The 18,070-nt window shown below is 41.3% G+C and overlaps 2 protein-coding genes across 2 annotated transcripts in view; one reads left to right on the plus strand and one right to left on the minus strand.

Annotated features, from left to right (window-relative positions):
- Positions 1–18,070, minus strand: part of veph1 (ventricular zone expressed PH domain-containing 1) — a 34,465-nt gene that overhangs the window by 5,951 nt on the left and 10,444 nt on the right. The window contains exons 5-12 of the mRNA XM_089014631.1: positions 13,979–14,142; positions 13,370–13,579; positions 9,310–9,572; positions 8,886–9,086; positions 7,869–8,239; positions 6,502–6,641; positions 6,240–6,374; positions 2,936–3,053 (exon numbers count right to left, since the gene is read on the minus strand). Of these exons, the coding sequence (XP_088870757.1) occupies positions 2,936–3,053; positions 6,240–6,374; positions 6,502–6,641; positions 7,869–8,239; positions 8,886–9,086; positions 9,310–9,572; positions 13,370–13,579; positions 13,979–14,142 (1,602 nt within the window). The remainder of the gene's footprint in view (positions 1–2,935; positions 3,054–6,239; positions 6,375–6,501; positions 6,642–7,868; positions 8,240–8,885; positions 9,087–9,309; positions 9,573–13,369; positions 13,580–13,978; positions 14,143–18,070) is intronic.
- The window catches only part of ptx3a (pentraxin 3, long a), a 6,253-nt gene continuing 3,895 nt past the window's right edge, over positions 15,713–18,070 (plus strand). The window contains exons 1-3 of the mRNA XM_089014630.1: positions 15,713–16,014; positions 17,315–17,474; positions 17,859–18,070. The exon at positions 17,859–18,070 is cut by the window's right edge and continues 195 nt beyond it. Coding sequence (XP_088870756.1) covers positions 15,876–16,014; positions 17,315–17,474; positions 17,859–18,070 — 511 coding nt within the window. The 5' untranslated portion in view covers positions 15,713–15,875. The remainder of the gene's footprint in view (positions 16,015–17,314; positions 17,475–17,858) is intronic.

The following is an 18,070-nucleotide window of genomic DNA, read 5'->3' on the forward strand; positions in this document are numbered from 1 at the left end:
GGCAGCACGAATATGCCTGCACTTTTTTTGATTTGGGAGAAATGTCAATGGGCAGCATTTGTCACAGGCCTTACACGCGATATGCATGTCCACCGTGTTGCCCTGAGTGCGATGGGACAATTACAAAGAGATACCGTCGCAAATCTGCTTGTTTTTTAAAAAGTATAGTGAAGTCGAGAAAAAAAATCACCTAACAACGTGTTCCGATTGCAGTCTTGAAGAATACTGGTCTTTATTTAGTCACACTTTGTATGAAGGCATTTTAAGAGGAAGTGTCATTATGAATAACAATTTGCAGGCTCAATGGAATGACTCATGCAGCACTCCTGGAGGTAGCCTGCTCAAGAACAAAGGAGCCACATTAAAAACTCATATTACACTAAAAGGCTCCCGACTTGTCCAGGATTTGAACCCAGGACCTGTCAGACTACAAGTGAGAATCACCCCGTGTAGCTGGTAAGTAAAGTACGGCAACGGTTACATTCTGGGCTGGTCACGAGACATCTGGAAACAATTGCTCAATATTACTTCACATATAAGGTGCACCTGCGTATAAGGCAGAGGGTCAGCTTTTGATCAAAATGAAGGCTTTTGGGAGCGCCTTATACACCGGAAAATACAGGACCGTATTTTCCACATTATAAGCCTGAAAAGAATTCAATTTTCCCAAAAGCCGACGGTGTACTTTATAAACCGATGCAAATTATATAAGGATTAATGGAACAATATTCAGATTTTTTTAGGTAATGTTATGATGTCTGTCAAATTGTCAGATAAAAAAATGTGTTCCTGTGATCTTTGCCATATCTTAACAGGATGCCGGAGGACTTTATTTAAATAATTTCTCCCAAACTGCCCAAAAACATCTATTGAGAAGCATTAGCTAAAGATGCTGACTTATATTTGTGTGTGTTTGTCTCTCTGCTCCCCCCAACCTGAGTGCAGGGACCTATCATAGCGCATATATATATATGGCCTAAAGTACCAGTAAGACTTTAGTTTGCGGACGAAGTTTCTTGGATAAGAAGCGAAACGTCCGACACATACAAAGAAGTATAGATGACGGCTGAAGAAACCTTTTCATCTCTGTATGTTGTTTAACTTTTGTGTGTGTGTTGCAGAAACACACATAGTTCATGTGTTTTTATTATGAAAGCATCTGCTTACATTTTTCCAGCTGGATTTCTATGCAACACACACGCACGCACACGCGCACACACACACTCACACACACACACACAAACACACGCACGCGTGCACACACATGCACACGTACATACATGCACGCGCACATGCACACACACACACACACACACATACACACACAAATGTTTTGTTTAATGTGAGTTTCTTTTTGAGTCATGGAAATTTAATGTAAGACCTGTCACGATCAATTATTTTAATATGCCAAAGTCACACGGAAAGTTGGACACTGTTCATTTGGATGACTGACACATGACACGGTTGATCATGAGCCAGTTTTTTTAACGCAAATATTGATGTTTCACATATTAGATCAAAAGGATGTTTGCAGGCCAATGAGGCATTTGAATCCAACTCAGGTTTGTCTGATATGAAAACGGTCAGCTAAATTTTTTGGGACAACGGGCAACAATAGCATGCCGACTCATTTATAACAACCATTTTTTGAAAGTGCTTACTAGACTTGAGCTTACAACTGAAAACAGAAATTGATTAAACTAAATCATTCACTGCCTGCTTGCACGCAATCCACTCCCACCCCCACCAAGATCACATGGAGTACATCCAGAGTGAAACTTTCAACACATTTGACGTGAATAGAACTTGTCTATTAAAAACGAATTATGCTTTTCACATGACTTGCATGTGTACCATCTGCTCTCATTTTTACACATAAAAGCCTTTTGGTGAAACAGAGTCAGTCGAGGACACGTGTCGACCTGTAGCCATTTGCGCAGGCACACGCACTTGCAAGAAAAATGCCAAGCAGCAGGTTCTGAGCACCACTCGTGCAAATACATCACTGCATGAGAGCTAGAGTGCAACCCCAAAAATAATTCGACATATCTCACTGGTGAGCTATTTTTAGACCAAGTCTGCTATCTTGGGGCGACTTGGTCCCCATGAGGCATGTTTACCCGTGTATTGAGTGTGTTCAGTTCGTAAAATGCATGTTTCGAAAAATGCTAGTTTCAGGAAGATGAAAAAGAAAGAAGATGATGTAGGGGATAAAAAAAAATCCTCATAATGAATTGACCATGAGAGTGCACACGAAAAAAATAAAATCCACTGCAATCATGAACAATAGAAGAATCCAATGTACCCCCCCCCCCACACACACACGCACATGCACACACACACGCAAACACACACACACACACACACACACACACACACACACACACACACACACACACACACACACACACACACACACACACACACACACACACACACACACACACACACACACACACACACACACACACACACACACACACACACACACACACACGCACACGCACGCACACACGCACACGGGCAGTCAACGTAATGTGATTCAGGAATGGAAATTGTAGTACAAACAACATGACATTATCGCGGCTAAGTGCTCTTCGAAAACGGGTCACTCCTCCAAAGTCAAATAATCAGAGATGATTGACAGACGACGTAGATCCTTCACAAAGAACCGGGCGGGCATTTTAGTCACCTGGAATACTTTGCAAAAACATTACTATGCTGTAAGGGACTCGGGAGTCACCTGCATACGGTTCATTGGAATGCTTTCAATGATGAAGTCTCAAGAAACCGACTGCATTTGATATGCTGAGGAGATATGTCTTGCAGGTAATCATCCTGTGTGTGTGTGTGTGTGTGTGTGTGTGTGTGTGTGTGTGTGTGTGTGTGTGTGTGTGTGTGTGTGTGTGTGTGTGTGTGTGTGTGTATGTAGTACCTGTTGCCTTCTCGGGGTTGTTGCACATGAAGCACAACCAGCCTCCCTCGTCTTCACTGTAGCCAAACAGATCAAAGAAGCGAACCTCCTCGAGCTGGATCTGCAGACAGTCCAGGTCCTGAAAAAGCACCGCAGAACAAACACAAAATGACAATTGGACTGACACAACCTCTATTGTATCAACAGCGGGTTTATTACAGCCCACAAAACAGGAGTCTATCTTTTGCAGATGCCAGGTTCTCAACATCCCACATTTTCACCATAAGAATTGTTTAAGGTTCAATAGCTAAAAATCTCAGCTACAAAGTAACAGGTACACACCCATAGACAATCAAATTCTTGGAAAGCAAAAATGGTAACCAATAAATTACCTTGCACAGCATAATGAGAAATAAATACCGTCGTCACTAATTAACCACGTGTTTTTGCTTTGATCGGGCATTGATGTCAGTGCGCATGCGTGTGTGCGTGCGAGTGTGCGTGCGAGTGTGTGTGAGTGCCAGGCTAACACACAGCTGGATGGCCTTGATGCACCAGATGAAGATCCCCTAGGCACGCTCGAACGCCGATTATTAGACCAGAGGAACTTATTTGCAGTGAGACAGCAGGATGTGGCTCAGAAGATTGTTTGGCTGCTGGATATCCTCAATTTACCCCATTTGGCATTTCAAGACCACCCCTGATTTTTGTTGCACGGCCTCCTTGTTTTATCAGTTTGTGATGATTAGATAGACCAAGACACTACTTGAGATGTAAAATACTTTATGCACCAAAGAGGGTGTAGTAAGAGATTAAGATTGAATGACTGTATGTATTTTGTGTTGTGTCATATTATTTGTTATTTTGTTTGTTGTTGTTTTGAAAGAGTGGCTGCCTTTATAGCATCACCTGTATTTTTTTTACTTCTTCCTTTCCTTTTCCTTTCATAACTTTGCTGCTGTGAAATATAAATTTCTCCACCGCAAGACTAATAAAGGCTAATCCAATCCAAATCTAAAGGCATTTGAATATTGCGATCACACGTTTTCATGGAACGTCATATTATAAATTTATCCAACTGTTACTGTAGCGCTCTCCCACAATAGAATCACAGGCAAGTGGCAGGAAGAAAAAAAAAAGCATTATTCATAGTCACATTCACCCAGGGGAAATTCAGAGTATTCAATTAACCTGAAATGCATGCCTTTGGAATGTCTGTGGAAACCAGAGTACCCAAAAACACACACATGCAAACTTCATGTGTAAGATAAGATCAATGACCCAAACTCAGAACCTTTGGCGACAAGTCAGACATGTAAACCGGTCTCTTTTTGACAAAAAAATTATCTCAAACGCGACTCCACTTATTCTCATTTTCCATCCCGCCTTCCTCGCACCTCCTCTTTCTTTGTCTAACTTGATCAACCAAGCAGCTATATCAACAACAATCTCCACTTGGGACACAGTGGGGGTGAGAGGTGACACTATATTCATTAATGATCTCCTCTGTCCCAGACTTCCACTCAGCTCAACTTCCCTGCCGTCATGCTTTGTTTCCTCTTCCTTTTGAAACGACTCAAGAAAAAAATAACACCCACCAGAATTCGATAAACACCCTTTCTGTTGGATCACATTGAAGTCATCTATCTCCCCTCCCGCAGAAGTTTTCAATTTTGTCGTGAAACTGCTGTGCCGAGTCATAAAAGGCAGAACTTCACTTTCAGAAGGGCCGGAAACATCGCAAAAGTCTCTGCTTTCAATCTCGCCGTTGATTGTATTATTCCCATCGCACAGGATGCCGTTGCTCACTTTTCTGCCCTCCCTTTCTCTCGTGATATGTTTTACATTTTCATAAAACAGCTGAAGATATATTTTTCACACCCCACACAGAGATAGGAACACTTCACACAACAAACATGAATGTTCCCACAAGCTTTCGTGGACACACAGTACTTTCGTTGAGTACATGAGCAACAACAATCTGCTGCATCATGAACATTTAGAAGGAAATTGCACAAAAAGTTCAGCATCACAAATTGCATATGGCCAGGATTTTCACTCCCCCCACCCAAAATATGGGTTAATCCATGGGAAAATTCCTCAACTCTCCACAACTTTTGCAGGAATTAGCTGTGTAGTTCTTGTGAGATCATGTGAAAAAAAACAAGCCACAGACAAAACACTACTGTCGGTGCACGCAAAACTGAGCGCCTTGAATGTGATTTTGCCAACCCAGTGGAAGATCCTCTTCTGCATGAGAATGAAAGATCCCACACGCAAGTCAGATGTTCTTGTAAAAAGTTCTAAAAGGAGTTAACAGAACCCCCCTAAAAAGTCACGTTTCAGCAGATCCAATTTAACTCATTCACTTCCAGACATGCAAAAATGTATCCACTGCAGTGCCAGGGTTTTTGTCATTGTCATTCCAATTCCAGGACCCACAGAATATTGAATTTTATGACTACATAAACATTCAATGGAGCATAAAAAACGTAGACTCTCTTTTGTAATCAGAAAAAAAGTGTTAATTCTTAAATTATATGAGTATGGAGTTATATGAGCTTGAAATGAGGGTTCATGTCCTGTACAATGCAATACATGCATATTGGTTTATACAGGGCTTTAACAACAGCTGAAGCTGGAGCAAAGTACTAACATGGAAAAAAAGGGAAATGCTGCCCCTCGTGGAAAAGAATAAAACATTGCCAGAGGCCATGCCAGCGCTTTATCGACTACCCAACCATATAAACACAAAACCCGATCAAATTCAGGAATGGTGCTCTACGTCATATTTTTAATTCCCGACTAAATTCGTGAATGGCAGTGAATGAGCTAATGAATGTAAAAACACTTGTTGCTCAAAGCAGGTTAGAATTCGTTCCGATCTATGTTTTGTTTACATCATAAAATATTTTTGGGCGCGCGTGTATGTGTGTGTGTGTGTGTGTGTGTGTGTGTGAGACTAAATATGAATAACTGAATTTGTGTGGTCATATCCAAGTGTGTATTTGGGCTCCATATGGTCACCGCAGCAGCTGAGAAAATAACTGCTGCAATATTTTTCTGAGGAACCTCTTAACTTGACACTTCAGGAGGACCCAGTATGGCACCGAGGCATATGAAACTTGTGTCCCAACTTGGGGGGGCCGGTGAGGGGTTGAAATGTGTCAAATGATAAATGGGGATTTAGCAGCTGACCTCCTCACTGCTATTGGGGCCACCAGAATTCAGCACTAACCAAAAGGCATAGTGAGCATAAAACTGAACAAAATTTTTCTTTGTGGCGTGTGTTGCAGAAAACTAGCCACAAATCGTACTAAAATACCTTTCTGGGTGGAGTGCCATGTTGTGTCATCGCTACGTGGAAGCTGTGAGCTCCTTTGAGTTGAGTCTTGCCCCAAAGCGAAGCTAGCCTCTGAACGCATTCATTTGCAGAACTTAGTGGAACTTTGCACTTACTCTACAAGAGACAAAGGGATGAAGTAGATGTTGTCAGAAATTGTTCCTGCTCCAAAGTAAAAAGATACACGTGGTGATTTGTTGCTTGACAAATGCGTTGTTATTGATAACAAGGTGTCGCCGTGCACCTGGAGATGAAGCAGCATGATGTGTATCCAAAGATGAGGCCGGCGGCTCCTCATGCAAAAACTGGATTTTGCGTACAGGCAGTAATGACCCTTCAGGGGACAGGAAAACGAGAGCCTGGCCACACAACCTCTGTTTGATTCTGTAATAAAATAATATGCAACGGCATGAGTGGTGTTTTAGTGAAAAGAGGATGGATTAATGAGTTGAGGGATTTAACGTGACAGGTATCAATTAGGGCTTCTCGAGTGTGAAAAAAAATATCGCGATTTGCATGAATAAATTTGAATCATATTCACATGCATGACTGTTTTCTACATTGCATACACATTGACAGGCTAATTGGATTGGATTGGATTGGATATGCCTTTATTAGTCTCACAGTGGAGAAATTTACATTTCACAGCAGCAAATATTTCTAGTATTCCATCTATCCATTGATCCATTTATCTATTTATTAATTCATTTGCTCGTTCGTCTATTTATATATTTATTTATTTTATTTATTTAATCATTTGTTTATTTGTTTGTCATTTATTTATTTAGTGAGCGATTTCTTTTTTATTATTAAGAATGCATTTATTTAGCTATTTATTTAATTTTGTTTTATTTATTTATTTATTTAATTTTGTTTTATTTATTTATTTATTTATCGCTGTGGCGACCCCTGAAGGGAAAAGCCGACAGGAAAAGATTTTTTGATTCATGAATTTATTTATTTGTCAATCTATGTATTTATGTATGTACGTAGCTATTTATTTATTTATTTATCAGAATCAGAATCAGAATCAGAATCATCTTTATTGCCAAGTATGTAGAACACACAATGAATTTGCCTCCAGTCAAACACGCTAGTATCATCAAAGAAATGGTATTTATTTATTTATTTATTTATTTATTTATTTATTTATTTAATGTGATCAAGAACAGATTTGGTTGGGCAATTATCTGTCACTCAGTGTTTTCTTATGTCTACAAATTAATTTCTGCAAGTGTTGACACAATTGTTTAAAAAAGTCATTATTATTATTATTATTATTATTATTATTACGTCTGTGTAGGCGCTCAGTCATACAGGAGTGGTCTATCGATGAAAAGGTTTCTTCAGTCGTCATCTGTATTTCTTTGGCCTCAAAGAAGTACAGATGACGGCTGAAGAAACCTTTTCATTATTAGTATTATTATTATTATGATGATGATGATGATGATGATGATTATGATGATGATGATTATTATTATTATTATTATTATTATTATTATTATTATATGATTATTCATAGTAGTAGTATATTAGCAATTGCGGATCAGGGCAAATGGATGAAACTCACTGAATGAACTCTAAAGTGATGCAAGTATCCGGTCATCTTACCTTCTATGACGCATTGTTCTGGTATGGGGATCTGTTGGACCATGCCCTTACAAAACTCTCGGATCAACTCAAGATTGTCTCTGAAGTGGATGAAGAGTCTGTCAGCCACCTCCTCGTTCTTCTGCCCGCACAAAGCTCTGTCTGCCTCTTTGATGCCATTGTCAGGCACAGGGGCTACGCTGGATGTGGGTGGATTGTCTGTCTGTGTCTTGGCAGGAGGTGTCATTTCCCGTTGTGCCGCCGAAGGGTGGCAGGAAGAGGTGCTGGTGAATGTCATGTTGTCTGCACTCAGCTCCACTACTTCTCCGTCGTCCCCGCCGTCTGAATTGATGGATCGCAAGCGTACAACATGGAGAGCCAGGCTTTTGGACCTATGACAGACCAAAGTACCAACACAAGAATACAATTTCAACCCAAAAACACACATAAATAATGTACAACTTGATCCTCATTGTGAGTAAATAAAAGACCACATGGGGTGCAATTGAATTATCGTCACGCCGCATATTGTTCATGCCTGTTCTGCTTCATGCAATAGTACAATACGATACGCATCTTTTTTTATACCGGACCACTCGTTTGTCACTAGGATTTCGCCTCTTTGGTTGTAGAAATACTTACTTTTGTTGACATTGTGGGTTTTGTCATGGAGGAATATTTGTGAGGAAAGTGGGTAAGACAGTGTTAAAAATGTCTCAGATAGATGCTGCCGAGAGATCTGAAAGCAGGTAGTCTGTGCTAATATGGGCTTGACCACAGCCGACTTCAATTTATATGTGCGGACAGGATTAACACAATGTGGTGGAACACAAAGTGTTACAAATCATCTGCAAAGTAAAGTGGGCACTCAGACAGAAACTCCCCAACATCCATCCTTCAAACTTCACCGGGAAGGCTTAATCACAGATCCTTAAGACTGCGGGTCCGACGCTGGAACCATATTACATTCTGCTGTCCTCAAAACCAAACTGAAAAATGTTTTCAGTCAACTGTCCAGACGATCACATTGTCTCCCACCTGTTGAATCTCATCTCCCGTTGCACATCTCTCACTGCTTGATTCAGGCTGTATCGCCGTTGGGGTACTGGAGAGTCCTGCACTTCCGACTCAACCCCCACCATCATTGGCTTTCTTGGCTCAGACCCACCACCGCTTATTGCTCCTCCTTTGCAGTGAAGAACAGATGCGTTGGGAGATGGCGAGCAATGCCCATTCTCGCTGGGAAACACACACGCACATCGACACACATGTTAGTTTGTATGTACGCTAGCGAGCCGGCTATTTTCTGGTTCATCATGAAAGACTTCAGAATGATTGAAGTATGATCGCATTCTGAAAAGACAAGTCAATTCTGCACAAATTGAACATCTCTCCATCCTCCCACTCCCCAATCTGATGGAGGAGAAAGAAAATCTGAATGTACCCCAATTGTAGAACGTACCTTTGCTTCAGAAGAACAGAAGACGTGTGTGACTCCTCCGACTTGCGGCACGCGGTGGCAGTCTCCTCCAGTTGTCTCCCTAACAGTCTGGCTATGGCTGCGAAGGAGTTGCTCAGTCTGTAGAGATCTTTACCATGCCCTCCGAGCACAGACGGGTAACGGTCTGTCAGAGCTCGGATCTCCAGAAGCAGTGTGTGGTGAAAAGTGTGTTCCATGTTGCCCAGAAGAGACACCAGGTAAACCAAAGAATTGTGTGCATGTGCCTGAGAAAAAAATAAAGAACACATTACCAACATAGAGACTATTTAACAATAGATTAAAATCCAGTCATAAAATCTATGTGCCAAGGGTCAACATTTTCGCTACAGCTACATAGTCTAGATCAGAGGTGGGCAAACTTTTTGACTCGCGGGCCGCATTGGGTTCTAACATTTGACAGAGGGGCCGGGCCAGGAGCATTTGGAGGAGGTTTTTGGGCCGGAAATACTCCGAACAAGTTATGTCCATAATTTATAAAATCACTTCAAATTACTTCGACTGAGCGTATTTTACAAAGATTCCACAGCATATAGCTATAGTTTACGTTTTAAGACTTGCGCTGAATATTCATGAAGTCTTGTTTTCGAGTTGATGACGATCCCCATGTGACGTCACGTTTGGACCGCCCCTGACCGAGAAAGCGACACACAATGCATTTTGGGTACTTTGTTTAGTCTGAAAACTTCGTGTTGATCCGTGTTGATGGCGAAATTAGAAGGAAAACACATAAATAACGCCATGGTGAATCGTTGTGTGTCGCACCAAGACAACTATTTGATATTCGCTGACACAAATTCCCAGCTGACAAATCAGCCCATTTCCAACGGCGCTTGGGCGCAATCTTCTGCTTTTTGTGGGTGCTACATTGCTGTCATTGGCGGCTCGAATTGATACGGGAGGACTCCTAGAATCAATTGCAAACATTTATGCTTTCCTCTTCAGAAGAACAAGAACAAGAAAACATCTTCTCCGAATCTGAAGCCATTGTTTTGATTCTCGAGCAAGGCAAGACGTCTTGGTGTGACGTCATGAACAAGGGGTGGGACCTTCTGAAACTGGTCATATCCGGATTCAATTTGAAGTCATTTTTATTGGTGTTTTTCATTTAACTAAAAATATCAGCCTGCCTGATTTGGGTATTTTAGATGCTATGAAACGTTTTTCTGATGTCAGTGGGAAACAAAAACAAAAAATGGTGCCGGTTGTCCTTGTAGTATGTACAAACCTCATAGCACAGTAAGAACACTACAACCCAATTTATTAACTGTCTTTCAAATGTGAAAAATATCCATGATCAGTTAATAATTTGTCTCAAGGAATATGGCGTTTGCATACTATTTCGCAGATACTTGGAGGAGGAAATGGAAATAGATTAAAATAACATATGCACTGTGATTAATCAAGATTGCGTCTGTTTTTAAGTTTCCATCGAAGGGGCAAAGTTAAAGAAATCAACATTTATTGAACAATGGAATCACTTTCAACATTCAAAACATATTATTACACAACGAAATATTCAAGCTCAATAATACCTACTTGTGTTAAATTCCGCCAAATCATAGATGGTTTGTCCTGACCGCGCGCTCAACAAACTCCTCACTGACGCTCTCGCCTTCACGCGCTAACAATACACGTGTACCGTCGCCGAGCACACAAACATAGACGACCTGCAGTTGAAATTTGCATACTCGGCTCGGCAGCCAATCAGAAGCCTGCTTCTTTCTTCCGGACTTTCGCAAGCGTTACAAAGTCGTGCAATTGCATGTCATTTTCCAAAATAGATGCACAGAACCTCAGACTAGAAGAAAGATTCAAAAGAAGCTAACAACATATGTGACGCTACAAAACGTAAATTTACATTAAACCGTGACTGTAAAGTGTACGTGAGACTTATGAAAGGGGCTTAGTGGCTCGTAGGAATCAATGCAAACATTGCATTGTGCACCACAATGACAATCGACTACTGTAGCAAAATTTACAGCCATGCGCATTTGCCGTAAATGAAGCAAGGTAGCATTTGTAGTTGGTGCATTCTTGACTTAAAAAAAACTTTATACTTTGTGACAATGTTTTTAATGGGATTGGTCTCATTTTGCTTGTAGTTGTGAAAAATGGGGCGGGCAACTTTTCAGTTATCTGCCCTGTTGTTCGCTGGCTTTTTATCATGAGTTTTAGACACTGTTTGTACTATAATTTGGGCAAGTTCGGCGGGCCGGATTGAAAAGCCTAACGGGCCGTATGTGGCCCGCGGGCCGTAGTTTGCCCATGTCTGGTCTAGATACAGACACTAGTGACTTTGCATTGATTAATTTTAAACGCAAATATTTGAAAATATTTAGTGGTCTAAATTTTCCCACTGGTCTTGTTAATACTTTTGGTAAGAAAAAAATCTATCTATCTATCTATCTATCTATCTATCTATCTATCTATCTATCTATCTATCTATCTATCTATCTATCTATCCATCCATCCATCCATCCATATATACATATACATATAAATACAGGGTAATCACTTTTGGTGCACAATTGTAACTACTAGCTAGATTTACATCTCTTGAAGAAAAAAGTCATATGCACTGGCCTGGCGGTCAAGCTGCATGATTACTCCCCCTGCGCTCAATCTAATACCGTAGTGTGAGTGGAGAAAACGAGGTAGGATTCAATGTCAGTGCTCTTGCAATTTAAAATACAAACAACACCCTTGATGAGTTCATGAAAAGTGAATCAAATATAATGGGATGAATGATATTGCTGCACAGTTTGGGCATGTTTCAAACTTTCTTCTGACGGATAATAACCTCATGTGTGGAGGTTAGAGCCAAGTGAAAAAGTAGGAGTAGTGGGCTTCCACCCAACATATGAAGGGAGTTAGGAGGCTCTCAGGCACAGCACAACAATAAAACAGAAGCTCATTGGGGTGAAGATTGAAGCTATAAAGATACAATTGCACAATTATTATTGCATCACAGTGCTGGCTTTATTGACTTGTTATTTTATGTTATAAAAGGCTATGGGGCTTACAAGCTTACACTCGAAGCAGGTTTTACATAACATTTCGGACAGGATCATGTGAAAAAAATGATGGGAGTAGTTCAGGGAAGAAAAAAAACATACAGAAGAATGAACATTACAACTTTTTTAATGTTGAAATTGAAAGAACACATTGCTAGTGGGGCTAATTGAAGCCCCACTGAGAATTTTCACATTTGCCATTGGCGAAAACCGAGCCCGAAGACTTAAGACACTTGAATTTCTTTGCTTCCTTTTATACAATGCTGAGTTTTCTATTTTTAAGGTCTTGCTGAGAAAACAAATTCCGTTGGCATGTTCGGATCAAATAAACCACAGAGATGGTCATTTAATACCGATGAAGTGCTTCAAAAAAGAAAGGAAGCAAGAGAAAGTTGTGCAACCAGTAAAGGGGGGCGATGTGTGTGTGTGTGTGTGGGGGGGGGGGGCACAAACTTACAGGAGGCATTGCCATCACTAGGAGGTCTATGCAGAGTAATTTCCCAGAAAATCTGGCCTTATTTTCCAAATAGCTCCAGTGTGAAGAAATACAGGACATTAAGAGCCAAATGACCTGTAACTGTTACTAAATCTGAACAAACACACACACACGCAAACACACGCACACACACGCGTACACACGCGTACACACACGCACACACACACACACACGATAGTTGTCGAGCCATCTGTGATTGAACATGAGAGAGTAGATGCTTGTCTGCCACTATCCGCCATCAGTCCAGCCTTTCACCGTAAATCAGCTGGGAAAGGTTCCAGTTCCACAAGAGGTATAAAGAAAATGTACTGATGGATTCCTCATTGGATTCTTTGTTGAGTGATTTTGTCCGGTCACATTATTGAACTGAAGTTGGTTAAACTTCAGTTCAAAACTGCAAGTCAGTATGAAAGCATGCAGCCAGGCCAAAAATTTGGCTCACAAGTTGGTACTCCCATTCCTCAGTTGTCCATTGTGTGTGCTACAAGTATGCGTGTGAATGTGTGTGTACCTCATTGATGATGCCCACAGCTCTGTGGATTTTGGCCACGTGACCCAAGAGGTTAGGCCATTGTTGTCCAACAGTCCTTAGCCTTGGCAGACAGCTGATCAGTGAGGAAGGGCTGGCGAGAGACACATCCACCAGAGTGGCTAAAATGGCCTCAATTAGTGACTGGTTGCCTAGGTAACTGACCAGGGCAGGTACCTGAGGGCTCAACATCTGAAAATAGACGTTGTGTTTTTAATTGATCATACTTTTCCAATGACTCCAGCATCATAAGGAGGCATTCAGTGGGGGCAAGAATGTTTTTAAGTCCTCGAGACATTCTTCGAGTCAAAGAGGTGAAAAGCAGAGCGAGGTGAACGATGAGGTGAGTGATGATCAACAAAGGCGTGACTACAGGGGAATATGAAAACACTCTGGCAATGAACTGTTCCGCCTTATTATCCTCTGCGAGACAGAATTGGATCAGACGATTGGAGAATAAACCTGGTGTTTCAATGGTACCTATGTTCAACTGTACCAACTTCTTTTGAATATTTTCATATATCCACATTGAGCGGGAAAACACAACCCCTTGATTTTGTAATGCCATTCATGACACAAAATAAATCTCACCAGTGGATGTTGCTCAGCTACCATTTGAAGCAATCTGATCAGGTGTTGTTGTTCAGAGGAATCCAACTGTGACAGTACAACGGTGAGCTTGCCTAGGTGACGGTGGATGACATCGGGTTGTTTGGGGTAGACTGAGGGGAGCACACGGAGGAGCATGTGGTTGCCTGTGGATAGACAGTCACATAATGTTATGTTTCAACTCAAATCATTGAATCAACACAGACAACAGTTGCTGGTGACTATTCTGAAGTTAAAAATTTTTGGTGAATGCGTCCAACGGAGAACTTGACAGGAAGAGGAATATTATAGTATTCAAAAACAAGTCACAGTTGTTGCGCGGTCTGCGACAAATTATGGTGCAGATGTTTGATTTCCTGAATCTGCTGGCGGCCATTGATGACGAGCAAAAGCCAGAATTTGAATGTAGTCAGACAACAAATGGAAATGTTAAAATAATCTCATGACATAGCAAGATTATCCATGTGCATTAAAAGCGATGCTTAAAAAGACATTCTTGTTTTTCAACAGGAAAATTGTTCCACCTGCTGGAATGACATTCTCGTGATCTCAAGTCCTTTTCGATTGCCAAAAGTAAGAAAAACGCCTACCCCGGCTGACTTTAGGTGAGAGCTGTGATACACTCTGGGCTGGTTGTCAGCAAAACTTGCAAAAAGGTGACATATTTTGGTAATTACATAATGGGAAAGAAAACACTGAAAATTACTGTGGTAACAAAACCATAAAATGACAGTCATTCAGTTAAAATTGTGCATACACACTATGATAGCTGTCTTAAAAGTTGGATTTATGAAGACATGCGCTGTATGTGAACACCACGTGTTCTTTCCTCCGACCAGAGCTGCATGTTGTGGTTTTCCCGGCTTATTATTGAAATATCAAAACTCTTCCACCCAGTTTACAAACAGGTATGCAAGACATACACCGGAAAAAAACACACAAAAAGGCTATGCAGAACAGCCTCAAGTCCCATGAAGAAATTATTAAATCCATCTGCTACAACCAGAAAGACAAAAGTCCCACGAAAGGAAACATGTGTGTATCTATACTTTATACACATAACCAACAGCAGAAAATAATTTGCTGAGGAATACTAAAAAGGGGGCAGAAAATGCTGAAGCTTTTTAAAAATGAATTTAGAAAAGGCTACACTTTTTACACAGGCACACACAAACTCTGCGTGGGGCAAAAATCAATCTCTCTCTCCCCCCTCTCTCCTCTCCCATTACCTGTCCACCCCCACACCCCTCTTTGGCTGTGAGTGAGTTGCTGCATCGGCAGTAATATCTGATTACGACACACCGGCTACCTCCAACGACGCATTACTCACTGCTCTGGCGTATTCGCTCTCAGTCTGGGGCACTGCTAACATTTCAATGACACAAAGAGCATTTCTAAGGGAGTTTTTGACCCAAGCCCACACGCCTTCCCGGGGATGTGTGCTGGTCAAAGGATTGCATAGACAAATTAAGTTAAGTCAATTGGTAGCTTGAATAAAAAGTGAAGTTAACAAATTAAATAAAAAAAGCAAGTTGTGTGTGAGTATTGAATCTAACAAGCCCTTATTTGGCTGGGTAGACCAGTGATGGGTTTCCTGCCAAGGATTGCTCAGCATTTAGCAAGAAAGAATGGGAGCAGCAGAGATGCGGAGGGGGAGGATGTGAAGAGGGAGGGAACAAATGTTGCATGAGGTATTGAGGCGGGAGTGCTTTCAAAATGAGAGTGGTAGACCGGAGGGGACCACGGTGACTGACAGAGCATTTCTTCACGTGCACACAGACCCAGAGAAAAGGACAAAGGAGGCAAGCCACGCATCTGTTTTCTTCTTCCACCTGTGCACACTCACTCACCTCTCGGCATACACGCACAGAAGAGCAGCATGTTGTACTGGAGACTCCCCCTGGCAGTGGGTGCGTGGTCTATTTGTGTGTGTCTGACACTGACCTATGACGACGAAATCGAAGTCAACTATGCCGACACCTACTACAACGAAATCACAGAGGAAAAAACACCGGAGCGTAAGTGTCATATACACTTTGACCTAAGAATTCCAGATTTTGAAATGGGGTTTCGCTTGATTTTGGTTCCTCAACTTCAGATCCAATCATTGTTTTGTTACAGTTACAGCTGTGTCTCATCCTAGTACATCTAGCACAACTGAAGATAAAAGGGTTATGTAGTATGATACTGATGCTGGTTCATTTGTAGTTAGAAGTATGCGTGCGGAAGTGCCATCAAAAATGTTTGGTATAAGTAACCCTAAAAAGTCAAACAAGGCATGGTGTTCAAACTACATCAAGCATGAAGTATTAGTCTTCTGCTCAGTGAGTGTTTCAAGGTGAATGTCTTTACTTTTGTCTTGTCTTTTAGTGTCTGCCTTTCTATCAGCTCCTGTATTTCTTTTTTCTACTTCTTTCTTTCCTTTCCTCTTCCTTTCATAACTTTGCTGCTGTGAAATGTAATTTTTTTCCAGTGTGAGACGAATAAAGGCACATCCAATCCAATCCAATCCAACCCAACTCTGTTTTTTTGTGACACCGAAACAGACTGGGCCAAGTGGTCGTAAAGAGGAAAGTATAATAATAACTACGGATCGGGAATTTGACTTCTACCTCATAACACGGATCACCAATTTGCTCTTATGATTTTGGCTAATAAGATAAATGCACACTTAATCAATTCTAGCAATACTAATAAATTGCCACTGAATGGCAAGGTTGCGGGTCAAACCCCTCTGTTGCATTTTCCATGTTTGTTGATTTAAACCTAGCAGGGTTCTTGTTGCACCGCCAACATTTAAACAGCAACAACCTAGTTTCGATCAAGGTGACTGCATATCATTTTGAGTACTGTAAGATGACAAGTACTCGCACAATGTGATATCATTGCTAGCCAAAAGTTATCAAACTAATCTGGCGGTATTGCTGCTTAGCTTTCAACTTGGATCAGACCGTGTTTCCTTGTAGTCAGTTCATCACATGAAAATGGCATATCCTAACCCAACGGGGTTACATGAATAAGTTACAGCTTCTAAAGGATTGCTGTGAGTGTGTAATTTTCCACTGACTTAAAGTAGGGGCAGGCCCCTCTGCAACTCTTGTAGTGGTGTGGCTTCCAGATGTTTTCGGTAGTCATGATGACACTGTTTCAAGTAGCTCTCATAGTTCTGATCAACTCACCTGGACCACACAGAGTTTATTGCAAATCAAGATTTTCGATCTGTCTGGTTATCTTCTAAGGTTTGGATGCTCATCAGAAGTCCTTTCAACCAAACAAAACTTGTCAATGGTTCTTTCTCCTTCCGTCATCTGTTTCTAGCCACACCAAGTGCAACCCCCTGTAGTTCTCCAGACCTCACAAAGTGGGACAAAATCTTCTCAATGTTGGAGAATAGCCAGATGCGGGAGAACATGCTTCTCCAGTATGCCGATGACATTGTCAAAGTGGAGATGGGGTCTCTGCGTGGGGAAATACTCAGGTAAGTTGGTTGACTGAATGAGATGTTTGTGCTACAATGGTCAGGTTGACAGCAAGTACAGTAAAGTCTCGTTATATCGATATTCAAGGGAGTCCGAAAAAATATCGATATAACCGGGACTATCGATATATCCGACCCTGTTTGCATGTAATTTTCTGCGTGCGTGCATAGAAATAGTATCGATATAACCGGGACTATCGATATATCCGATATCGATATAACGAGACTTTACTGTACTCAACTCTAAATGGGTCGCATGCAATATTACTGTTTCCAAAGATGGAGGAAAACTTGAGTCATCCAGGAGTTAAGACATCATTATACTGAGCGATAACGGATTAAGTTTACGCTATTTTGATCCTTGATGTTGCTTTTGTTGATTAGGTTTGTATCCCAGTATGGAGGTTCATGCGGGGCGGCAGTGGAAACAGCGGGAAGGAGAATGGCTTCGCAGTTGGAAGGACGACTAAGGGAATCCCTTGAACGATTAAAATTTGGAGATTACATTCCAACCTCTGATGGTAATTCTGTTGGGAGTTCAAATAACCTGGAGGCAATGCTACAACAGCTTCTCTCCGCCACACGAAGCCAAGCGA

This window comes from Hippocampus bargibanti, linkage group LG14 (genome assembly GCF_051943395.1).
Source record: "Hippocampus bargibanti isolate YZ-2025 linkage group LG14, ASM5194339v1, whole genome shotgun sequence".
Taxonomy (NCBI): domain Eukaryota; kingdom Metazoa; phylum Chordata; class Actinopteri; order Syngnathiformes; family Syngnathidae; genus Hippocampus; species Hippocampus bargibanti.